A 12,256-nucleotide genomic window follows, 5' to 3' on the forward strand; every position below is an offset into this window, starting at 1 on the left:
CCTTTGGAGATATTTCTTCCATTTTCTTGGTGTGTGTCATCTATTAAGCTTCTCCTGTGATTCGTTCATCATGTTGTAACTACATATTGCTTCCCTTCTAGGGAATGACATTTATACCGATTGCTCGGGGAGTGCCATCTCATTGTCTTCCTCTGTCGAAAGCTGATAATTTATGTGTAGAATTTCTGCCAACCGTCTCCATAGCCCCAGACTCTGCTATTCCTAATGGCTCCTGAATGAAGCTGTGAACTTAAGAAAGGTTGTTCTTCTCCAACGTGCACTCTGAAACAATACATTGCCTATAAAAATTTCCTGTCCTGTGATGTCCTTTGATTTTGGAACATTCTTTGTAACTGTGAGCACTTAGAGGGTTTTACGCAGGCTCTGAATTTCTGCCCAGACAGTGACTTCCAGCTTTTATAGAACCTGAAAAAGAACCCAGTCTAACAGAGTACACTGTGTGTGATAGACGCTCAACACATGTCTGTTGAGTGAAATGACAAATGCTACAATAATTGTTATGGTGAATAAATGAGTTACATTATGCAAAAGACCTAGAATACTGTGAGTTTCAATAATTATTAGTTACCATTTTAGTATCTGCTTCATCCCTTTAAATTATGTATCTTTTTTATTGAAGTATAATTTATGTATAACATATCAGTTTCAGGTGTATAATGTAATGATTCAATATTTGTATATATTGCAAAGCAATCATCACAATAATTCTAGTTAACCTCCATCAAAATCTGCCCCCAAAATACTAATCTCAAACCTTAGATTCCCCCAGCTGCCGTGGAGCATTTAATGTATTTACATTTAATCATCAATGTATTTGCTATTTCCGCCATCTTATCTTGTGCTTCGTATTTGTCTCACCCTTTCAGTTTCTTCTTATCTTTCTAGCTGGATATTTTTTCTCCTTCCATTTTTTTCCTTTCTATTAGCTCTCAAGTTATACATTCTATTTCTAGACTTTGAGGGGTTACCTAGAAATTTTAACAAGCACACTTTACTAATAAAAATCTGGGTTATTTATTGTCTTTTTTTCTTTTTCAACAATATAGAAACCTAGGAAACTTTCACTGTGATCATCCATCTTCTGACTTGTACCTTGTTGCAATTTTAGTTGTATTTTGCTTTCTCTAACTCCCAAGACATTGTTATTATCGATTTTTTATAGTTGCTGTTTATTCAGATTTTACGGTCAATTTTTATTCATTTTTCAGATCCGCTTGGTCAATTTTATAGTTTTGGCTCTTATATCTTCAACATCTTTTTACTATTTATTTAGACAGATTCCATGTTGAATAATTCAGGGGTCTTTGTGAGTCTCATTCTTAGTAAGTTGCTTTTGCTGGCTCTTGCTCATGGTGCTGTGTTTATCTTTGATTTATGATTTGTGAGTTTTTGCTCACATTTCTTGAAAATTACTTGTGTGATTCTTTATGCCTTGGTGGAAAGTGAGTTCCTCAGAGGAGGCATGCGTCTGCTTCTGTGGGTGTCTGGGAGCACTGCCAACCCGAGATCACTTTAAATCAAAATTATTGGCTTGAGTCTTTCGTGAACACACAAAGAATACATTTAGTCTGCAAGTCTATATGAGATCAAGATTATGATTTGAAAAATCAGGGGAGATTCTACCACACATCTGTTCAGTTCAAGGTTCCAGTCAGCCTCTTTTATTTCATATTTCTGGAGGGCCAGGGCCAGGGAACAGATTAATTTCTAATTCATCCTCACAAGTGAAACTGTCACCATTCATGTGCCATCTATTAGAAATAAAAATTTGTGTCACAATTTTACTAAAAGTTTTGCTTTGGTTTTAGAAAAGGCGACATATTATCTGTGGTGTGGTGGCCCTTGGCAAGTGGCAAATAAGACAGTTCCCCATCTCTACTCACCATTCTCAGTGCCCATCTCAAGTAGAACGCGAGTCCCTCTCTCCAGGTGGAATTTGCCTGGGTGGGCATCTTGAGTACACTCTATTAATGAGTACAGGTTCTTTGGTTATTCACTCACACCCCAGCTTACCTGGGACCTCGTCTGTTTTCTTTCTGCATTATGAACCTGGCTCCTCTCTTTCTTTCCCTCTATCAGGTTGTTACTCAATTGAAAACCCTCTTTCTGCCCAACCTTTCCAGCTCTCTCTGGGAGCCTGGGCCACAAAACAGCTGTGGGGCCATCCCCCCCATGTCTCCCCAGTCATAGAAACCATCTTGAATAAGTAGCTTGTCTCATGGGCTGCTCCCTGTTCAAGACTTTGACCAGTTCATGGCCTCCTGTTCTCAGTCCAAGAATTACTTCTGCTATCCAACCCAGATATCCTCTTCTTTTTCTTTCTCATTTCTTCCTCTTACACTTCTCTCCCCCACGCTCTTGTTCACAGGTTTTACTCCAGGGCCCTATTATTGTATATATAATGGCATGGTGACATCTCTCTTTATAACAACTCCGACCCCACTCTCATTTCTTCCATGATAGGTCAGCTCTTGGGTCCACAGAACCAAATGTGAAAGGCAAAATGCCTCAGCCCATTCCTGTCCAGCCCTTTAAATTCCCTGTGGTTGTTTTACTTCTAGTCCCAAAGGCTGGGAAGCAAACTTGGAGGTGAGACCTGAAGAAAGCTGGAGCCATGCTGACCTTGCGTACTGCGGAGAATCAGACTGCTCCTGGAAAGCCCACCGTCAATGCAGAGGAGGGAAATGGGAGTCCTCAAATCTGCCGTGTGTGTGGGGACAAGGCCACTGGTTATCACTTCAATGTCATGTCATGTGAAGGATGCAAGGGCTTTTTCAGGTAGAGTAACCTGTCAACCTTCACCCACCAGCCACCTCTGACACACTGGGTCACATATAACGGATTCTGCCATTAGCCCACTGGACACCGTCTCAGGGCCTCAGCTTGACCTGTCTCCCAGGTTCATAGTGTGGGCCAGTGGCCCATTCAAAGGCCTCCTAATGAGTCTCAAGAAAGCCATTTATATCTCAGAGAAATCCTTCATCTTCTGTCTTCCTACCCAAGAAAGGCTTCCTTCCATTAAGATACCCCTTTGTTTCTCCATGTGTTCTTGAATAAAATAGAAAATAAGTTTGTAAAACAGGAAAGAATTTGAAAGTTCAAAATGCAAATGTTAAAAAAAAAAAAATGCAGATGTCCAAATCCATCCTAGGGAGTGGCTGTTAAATAAAGAATGGCATAAAATAAAGGATGACTATGACAAAACAATCTCACTTACAAACAGGCAAACAGGGAGGTTCGAAAAATGAAGGATTGAAAAGTCCCATCTCACAGCAAGACAGGCCCAGACAGAAAGGTTTATGTTTTCCAGCTGAAGAAAGAGAAGAGTAAAGCTCAATGCAGGGCTCAGACCAAAAGGAGAGAAGCTGACCAGAAAAGGAGGGGTGGGGAGGAAGGAGCGTGTGAGGCAGGGCTCTCCATTGTCCTCAGGGAGGGCCGAGTATGCCGAGAGCAGTCCGCCTCAGGGGCCATGCTTGGGACCCTCATGCATTCTCCAGAGGGCCAGTCTGACTTGGACCTTAGCGGAGTTCTTCCTGGCGGCTGGACAAGCAAATGGAAATGAACCCTAGAGCCAGGGCCAACCCTACAGTCCCGAAGATTGAATGCCAGTCAGCATGTTGTGGGCGGGGGTGGGGCAGGGGCCAGAATTCACAGGAGGACTTCCAGGCCTGGGTCAGTCCAGGGAGGCACTGCAGCAGCTCAATGTCCTGCGTCCCAATTCCCCCACGCCCCACCCCCAACCCCCAGCCCAGTGAAGAAACCCTAGCTTTGGTCTGACATGGTCAAGCTCGAGCCATTCTCAGGTCTCACAGGATTAGGTGGGCCTAGAACAGGTCTGAAGAGGCCTGTGTTCCAGCAGAAAATGAGTGTTCATGTTGTGTGGATTATAGCAGAGGCCAGACACGATGACTGTCAGGCTGCCTTCAGTCACAAGTGACAGAACACTCCACTCAAGGGGGTTTACCAGCAAGGAAGAAATGTTAGCTCTCATAACTAGAAATCTGAAGGCTTTTCGGGGTTGCTGAGTTCAGCAACTCAGTTCTTTCGTTTTTCTCTTCTGCCATCCTACATGAGAGCTCTGACCTCAGCTTGCCCCCCAGGGCCACAGGCAGTAACAGCAGTGTTCGGCCTGGGGGCAGAAAGCCCATCGCTTCCTCTCTTTAAGAGCAAGGAAGGCTTTCCCAGGAGACCCCGTCATCTCACATCAGCTAGAACTGGGCCCCAGCCTCCTCCTGAACTGGCAAAGACCACCGGATATCCCTGAGCTGGGCATATGCCAACATGGCCACATGGAAGAAGGTGAACACCTAAGCCAAATCTGATCCTGCCGGCAGCATCTATGTTGTCTGCCTTAGGGAGTGGGGTCCTCTGCCCTCTCCTTCCGTTTGGTGCTGTCCTGGGGCTCCCAGAGGGAAGCAGCACACTGTAATGGTAAAAACTTGCATTCTGGCATCAGACAGACATTGATTCAAATTTCAGCTTGTCATTTACCTGGAAGACAGGTATTGCTCTATCTTTGACTCAGTTCCCTCATCTGTTGCCAGACAGACAGATGTGATGTATTTTGTAGAGTTGTGAGAACTAAATTCGCAAAGCTCTGCAGAACATCTGATCCATAGCATGCCATTAGTAAATGTGGGCACCTTCCCCCTCTGCCCTTCTGGGTGGATGCACGGTAGGATCAGGGATCTCTTACCTGGACCAGGAGGAGAGGCAGAAGGGAGAGAGTGGCATCTGTGAAGAACCTGCTCCCTGGGCTGGTCACTGGTTCAAGGCCTAGGCCTCCAAGCTCAAGCTTGCTGGTCACCTAGAGAAAGGCTCAGCCTCCCAGTTCAGCCTGCAGGACCCAGTCTGCAGCCACATTTGTCTGACCCCACGTTCCTGAACCAGCTTCCCTTCATTTTCCATACTGTTGGACCAGAACCAGAGGCCAGAGCTAAGGAAGAATTTTTCCTTTCTATTCAGCTATGAGAAAGGGGGAAATAAAGTTAGGGCCTCACCGGCTGGGTCTTTCTCGAGAAGTTCAGGATGCCTGGGCTGTAGGAGGAGGGAGTGGTTGTGCTGGGGTATCTAAAAGGCATTGAGCCTATCGTCTCCCTACTTGCACAGCCATGCAAGGGCATGTGACTGCAGTGCCCACACACTCCACTATTACAGGGCTTTGAACCTCTTTGCCACACCAGGCCAATCAGGAGAAGCCACTTTTCCCACAGGGAAGCCACTGGCCAGTGAGATAGAAAGCCTCCCCTTAGTTACCTGTTCCTCCAGCTGCCCCTGGCTCCCCAGTCTAGAGCGAGGGCTGGGGAAGGGAGGGGGCTTCTTATGTTTCCTACACTCCCGGGGTAGGGTTTCCTCGGCTGCCTCTTCTGAGGAGGAGGAGTCCAGGAAGAGGCCACCTCCACGGAACCATAGCCCTGGTCCTCTCCAGCATTGTCCAGGAACAAGGACAGAGAGGTAGGGGGATGGGGACAGGGACGTGGGGAAGCAGCTGGGCCTGGGGCCTTGAGCTGCAGCCTTGCTGGAGGGGCCTACTGAAAGCACAAACACAGTGTGAATGTTGCAGGAAAGCTTTCCTCCCTCCCCTCTGTTCCAGCCACTCCGAGGCCACAAGGGAAGCCCACACCATTTGGTAGCTTGAAGAGTTAGTTCCACCACCACCCCCCAACCCTGTGTACCTTTCCTATGAACCTGACCCAACACAGAGGCAAAGGCAGGGCCCACGAGGGCCCACGAAGGGTGTGGCTATTGTTCCCAGATTGGGAGGGAGAGGTGTGGCCTGCAGACCCCTGGCCTGTTCCCCATGGCCTACCTTTTGCTCTTTGCTCTCCCACAGGAGGGCCATGAAGTGCAACATCCGGCTGAGGTGCCCCTTCCGGAAGGGCAACTGTGAGATCACCCAGAAGACCCGGCGGCAGTGCCAGGCCTGCCGCTTGCGCAAGTGCCTGGAGAGTGGCATGAAGAAGGAGAGTGAGCAGCGGGGTGCGCCCAGGCGGGTGTGGGGCCAGGTGCACTGTGAGCCTGGAGCTCAGTAGGAATGGGCCGTGGGAATGTGCCTTTGCACGTGTGCAGATGTACACCGTGAGTGTGTGCCCGCGTGCACAGGTCTGCGTGGCAGCTTGTCGCCACTGTGCAACAGGCAGGCACATGGAGCAGAGCTTGCAGGCCATCGGCTGGCACCACCATGGCCTGTCCAGGGGGATCAGACAGGTAGAGGGAATCTTTTCTTCTGCTCTGGGTGTGGTGGGTGTCTCTGGCCAGGGTTACGTCCCTTTCCCCTCAGTTGCTCTTGAGTGATTCTTTTTGTCCCTTTCATAATTGTCTTCATGTGCTTTAGCCATATTGGAGGAGGTGGATTCGGGAGAGGAAAGCCAGAGACACATGGTGCGATATGACCCCCAATCTTCCAGCGGCTAGTGCCCATTGGCTGTCCCAGGCCTGGTGTCCTGCAGAGGACCCGTTTGCAGACAGATGACATAGGATGCTCTCATTCTACCTGTCAAGCTTTGGTATAATTGTGCTCCCAGGTCACTCAAAGATTAAAGCTCATCAGGAAAAGACTGGAAGCTTCCAGTGCATATTTTTCTCCATCGATCGGAGTGGGCAGCCTCTTTCAGGGGACAAGTTCTCTGGGCATGTGGGCAGAGCGCCTTCTCTGCAGACCAGCTGAGAGCGAGGCCTTCACCAGCTATCCCGGCTCTTCCCCACCAAGGATCCCCACAGCTTCACTCTGCACACAAAAATAGGCTCCAGAAATCCATGGGAGGCGCTGAAGCTGTAGGCTACATAAGAAGTGGCTGGGCCGATTACTTCTAGCTAAGCAGTAGCCCCAGCTTTCCAGGGGCTAGGAGACCAAGAGACCTTGGAGGACTCTGAGGAGCCTTGTTGTTATAATATAGGCAGGAACTATATTAGGCAGTTTCCATGCAATGCCTCATTGTAACAGCAGTAGGAGCTGAGCACTGTCACTCCAGATTACAAAGAAGACAACTGAATGCTCCTGGAGAGGTTAAGGAGTTTGTTCAAGGTCACCGCTAGGTAGTGGCAAAACTGTTGCTCAAATCTAGCACCTTTTGATTCTGAAGCTCGAGCTCTTCCCTCTGTTGCACAAAGTTGTCACGAATCCCACAGCCTCAGGCGGCGTGCCAGCTGCATGTCGCCCCTCTGTCTTTACCCAAGTGTTTCTCCAGAGGGGCCCACAGTCCTCGTGAGTCTGGAGAAGGGCGAGTTTCTTGTCACCAGCACTCCCCTTATGGGGGGTTTAAGAAGGGTGGCCCAGCTCCTCAAAGCTGAGCCTGCTCCTGGCTGTCTGTGCAGTGATCATGTCTGATGCAGCCGTGGAGCAGAGGCGGGCCTTGATCAGGAGGAAGAGGAGAGAGCGCATTAGGATGCAGCCGCCAGGAGCCAGGAGTCTGACTGAAGAGCAGCGGACGATGATCAGGGAGCTGATGGACGCTCAGATGAAAACCTTTGACACCACCTTCTCCCATTTCAAGGATTTCCGGGTATGAAGCTTTAGAGTTGGCTCAGCAAATATGCTAGCTCCCTAAAATCCCAATCTCATTCCCCCGGGGTCCTCAAAGCATGGTCCCTGGACCAGCAGCAGCAGCAGCAGCACCTGGGAACTTGTTAGAAATGCAAATTCTTACATCACTCCAGACCTCCAAATCAGAAACTCTGAGGGTCGGCCCAGCATCTATGTTTTGGCGAGACCTCCCCATGCCAGGTGATTCTGACACATGCCCAGGTTTGAGAATTTTGCTCTCTCCTTCCACAATAGGTAGGAATTGGGTCAAAGCCATAAATGGAGTTCCTGAAGGGGAAATGCCCCAGGGCTGCTGGCGTTTAGGGCTCTATGAGGACAGTGTCAGGGCCTCTGGGGGGTATGACGAAGCGAATGGATCCAAGAAACATCAATGATCTCAGCACTGTCAGCCGCGCGTGACCCCGTGCCCTCCATCCCCTCCGAGCTCATCACAGTATCTCAGGTGACCTGCTCAGTTCGGAGGACTGGTAGTCAGTGGCCCCAGAAGTCTGTTCTTTCCATCTGTAGCTCCCAGACCCTTCTCTCTGATTATCCCAAGCACAAGGTCAGGGATGCTTGGGACACACCCATGGGTGGAGGCTCCTTCACCTTCCCCTGGGGCAGCGAGCAAACCCATGTCTGACCAGACAGGGATGTGAGGGACCATCAGTTTACAGATACAGAAAGTGCACTACCTGATAGAAGAGCAGAGAGAAGTGAGTGCTGTGTGTGTGTGCGTGCGCGCGCACGTGCACTTGTGTATCCTCTCAGGCTGTAGCTGTGGCTGTGTGCCCATCTGGGGCCTGTGTGGGAACCTGTTTGGGAGAATACGTGCTTTCTCTCCTCTCCTGTCTCTACTTCCCACTCTGTCCCAGCTGCCGGAGGTGCTTAGCAGTAGCCGTGAGATCCCACAGTCTATGCAGACTCCGTTGGGAGAAGAAGCTACCCAGTGGAGCCAGATTAGGAAAGACCTGTGCTCAGTGAAGGTCTCTCTGCAGCTGCGGGGGGAAGATGGCAGTGTCTGGAACTACAGACCCCCAGCTGACAACGGCGGGAAAGAAATCTTTTCCATGCTGCCGCACATGGCTGACATGACAACCTACATGTTCAAAGGCATCATCAACTTTGCCAAAGTCATCTCCCACTTCAGGTGAGACACAGGGGCTGGGTGGATGGGTGTGGAAAGGAGCAGAAAATGACCAGCAGGTTCAAAGGGTCTGGAGTAGATCTCTCTGAAGTTGGTGGCTGTCGGTACCCTAAAACCCTCCTTTACTTCTGACCACATCCCCCTGCCCGCCAGGCACCTGGCGCTGTTGGGGAATGAAGCCATTGCTGCATTGCTCCTTAGCTTTGGGACTGTGGGCCTGCCATTGAACCTGACTGGGCTCAGCCTCCTCATCCACTGGAAGGGAGCTATTAATGCCTGCATTGCAAGGCTGTCACATGAAATAAGAAAACATCTGAAAAGCATCCAGCTCACACACGATGGACATTCAGACAGTAATTCTCTTCCCCATTTCCCCCTCAAAAGGGCAGGAATCACAGATTGATAGTTCCAGAGTAAAGAAGGAATTGGAAGGAAAGGGAAGGAAGTCCAGAGGGAGGAGAGAGACAGGAACAGATGCTGAGTCTCCAGGAGTCAGCTACCAGGAGAAGGCTGAGAAGGCCATGAGGAAGGGCGGTCCTGAAATCAAAGGGTTGGGACTGCCCAGAGCAAGGCCTGGAGACAACAGGTTAGTGAGAGAAACCCTAGAACGCAGGGTGTGATGGCAAAACACAGACCCATGATATGTAGCCTCCCAGGGCTGGAGATGGCAGTGTGGCACTGGGCATATCTGTCCTGGGTTTGGCCACCTGGCCTTGCCAGGCTTGGTCAGGTGGAGCTGAATCTCAATCTCTCAATCTCAATCTCTCAATCTCAATCTCTCAATCTCAGTCTCTCTCCCTCAGTCTCTCTCCCTCAGTCTCTCTCCCTCAGTCTCTCTCTCTCCCTCCTCCCTATCCCCTCCCTCCTCTCTCTCTCTATCTGTCTCTCTCTCTCTCTCTCTCTCTCACACACACACACACACACACACACACACACACACACACACACAGAGCCCCTGATTTTATCAACAGGCAGAGAGCAGGTTATATTCCAAGGGCCCACAGGACTTATGTAATGGGGTGAGAGTGACCATAGGCTGAAGTAGAATTCAGATTGTGGCAAATTAGGTCCAGGGAGCGGGGAGAGGGGCCTACTTACCCATGGGGACCTGGGTCATCCCTACTGACGTCTGATGACCCAAAATTTAACACCAGGGTAGGAGGTCACTCACTGCTTCTCGTGGCCGCAGTTTTGAGGATGACCACACAGGAAGCAGACATTACTATCACCTTCATTCTACAAATAGAAAACTGAGGTTCACCGAGGTTAAAAGACTTGCATAGGGTTGCAGTGAATCAGAGAGGCCGGATCTGAAAGCACAGATTACAGAGTTCAGAGCCACTACCTCTCAGGTCCTGGGCTAGACACTGGGGAGACAAGAAGATAAGGTCAATTTCATGGCATTCGTATCTCAATATCATGGATCTAAAAAAGGGGAGTTTGAGGAAAACAAGGGACTGAATTTCCAAGGAGAGCAAAGCCAGGAGGAGAGGCCTCTCAGGTTAGGAGGAGCGTCAATCTAATCATGATCTTAGAGGCAGCTACTGTGGCTAGGCCTGTGCTCAGTGCTGGTGTTACCGGAGACTGGGGTTCCTCTCTCGATGCATTGTCCAGGTTCTTGATGTCTCAAATAAAGAATTGAGCCAGACGCCAAAACACAGCAGAAAAGAAAAGCTTTCTTAGAAGCGAAGATACCCTTTCAGACGCGGAAGCGGGCCTGAGCAAGAGAAGTGTGGCTCAAAGGCCTGGGAACAGCCTTGGGGGTTTTTATCCCTATTTGCTGTGGGTGGTTATTTTTCTTAGAGAAGTGGGCTTCCTTGATTGACAACTAAGATTGACAGGACCCAGTGATTCATCATTTGCTTTCTGCGCATGTTTGTTCCCAGAATTCAGTTGGTTATAATGCTATTAATGAACTTCCGAGCATGTGCATCATATTATAATGATGGTATAACGAGGCTCAGGTGAGTTGCAGGTCGTTGGGTCTTCACTGCACAGGTGTGAGTGACTGGCTGAAACTAGTACCCAATTATCTCCTCACTTGTGTTACTTTTAGCCCCCAAATGCCTTCTGGCTTGCTTAATTATGGGCAGACTAGGGCGGACCCCTTCTAGGATAGGATGACCCCAGCATCTTTGCAGGTGGTCCTGAAACCCCCTATCTAACTCTCCTGCCTAACCCTTTTCTAAGAGCCATGACCCCCCTTTTCATTAGTATGGATGTCAAGGGACGGGAGGTCTCTTCTTCGGTATCTGCTTCCTGCTGAGGAGGGTCCTCGTCCCTGCCTACTGGGGTTTCATGGAGCTCTGTCCCTCACTTGCCTTAGGACAGGGTCCTGGTTATCCCCCCGAAGTGCCGCCTCTGTCTCTAGACAAGGAAAAACGAAGATACAAACTTGTTACTTGAATCATATATCTAGTGGGTAAAAGAAAACAGGTTTGGTTAATATATTTCGTAAAAGAAAGAAAAAACTTGGATTAAAGTCCCCTCCCTTCTGGGACTCTCAGGGCCCTGTTCTGGCCTAAAGCCATTCCTGCCTCATAATGGGCAAAGGAGAATCTTGAGTTTCAATGATCCTTATAAATAGCCAGAGGACCTGAGTCAGCAGTTTCAAGATAATGATCTAAGTTTCAGGGAAAGGGTCTTTCTCCGAAGAAAGTGGGGAAGAAAAGACTTAACTAAGTTTACTAAAAAGATCAAGAATTTTGCAAGTGAGGGCCCGTATCACTGGGAGAAGTTTGCTGCCTGGAGAGAAGCAGCAAACATACGAAATCCAAAATGGACCACAGGAAACAAGTACCCGCTCTGCACGGAACTCATGCTGAAGAGCAGCAGCAGTAGTAGGACTCTGCACTCTGGGAAGACCTGTAGGAGGCACAAAGACAGGCTGGCCTGAGGACTAACATGATTTACTCCAGCGACGCTAAAGGGGCGACCATTCCAAGTGAGGAAAAAGTGTGAGGCTAGGGACCAGGAGCTGCGGCACCGGCTGTGGGTCAGTGGCTGTGCCGGGAGTTAGAGGAGATGGGGCCGGGCTGTAAGGGACCTGGCTGACAAGCTCCATTGGCAGGGGAGTCCCCGAAGGTAGAAGGAGACTGGAGGAAGGTGGCAGGGAGAAGTAATGTGCTTGACTGGATTGGGAGGGGGCGAGATCGGAGGCAATCAAAAGCAACTGCAACAGTCCTCACAGTAGGAGCCCATCCTACCTCTTCCCTCCCCATGCTGCTTCTTCCTTCCCTCTCCCCTGATTTCTGGATTGGGGGAGGGGTGCTGGCCTGTGGTGGCTTCCTGGGAAGCTGACCTCTGCTCCCATGCTTGCTTCCAGAGACTTGCCCATCGAGGACCAGATCTCCCTGCTGAAGGGGGCCACGTTTGAGCTATGCCAGCTGAGGTTCAACATGGTGTTCAATGCAGAGACCGGGACCTGGGAGTGTGGTCGGCTGTCCTACTGCCTGGAAGACCCTGAAGGTGACCGAGAGCTGCCTGCCTGCCCTGGCAGAGGGAGAGAAACACAACTTGGGGGTGGGGAGTGGGGAAGGAGAGGAGCCACACCATGATGTGTAGGG

At 49.7% G+C, this 12,256-nt stretch overlaps 1 protein-coding gene across 2 annotated transcripts in view; it reads left to right on the plus strand.

Annotated features, from left to right (window-relative positions):
- Positions 1-12,256, plus strand: part of NR1I2 (nuclear receptor subfamily 1 group I member 2) — a 29,150-nt gene that overhangs the window by 13,308 nt on the left and 3,586 nt on the right. Inside the window, exons 2-6 of one of the 2 annotated variants that reach the window (XM_039843104.1) lie at positions 2,583-2,799; positions 5,855-5,988; positions 7,336-7,523; positions 8,419-8,693; positions 12,016-12,158. In XM_039843104.1, the coding sequence (XP_039699038.1) occupies positions 2,636-2,799; positions 5,855-5,988; positions 7,336-7,523; positions 8,419-8,693; positions 12,016-12,158 (904 nt within the window). In that variant the 5' untranslated portion in view covers positions 2,583-2,635. Of the gene's footprint in view, positions 1-2,582; positions 2,800-5,854; positions 5,989-7,335; positions 7,524-8,418; positions 8,694-12,015; positions 12,159-12,256 lie in introns of those variants that run through there. The other variant, XM_039843105.1, reaches the window with a different exon arrangement.

This window comes from Pteropus medius, unplaced genomic scaffold (assembly GCF_902729225.1).
Source record: "Pteropus medius unplaced genomic scaffold, Ma_sr-lr_union100, whole genome shotgun sequence".
In the NCBI taxonomy this organism is placed as follows: Eukaryota; Metazoa; Chordata; class Mammalia; order Chiroptera; family Pteropodidae; genus Pteropus; species Pteropus medius.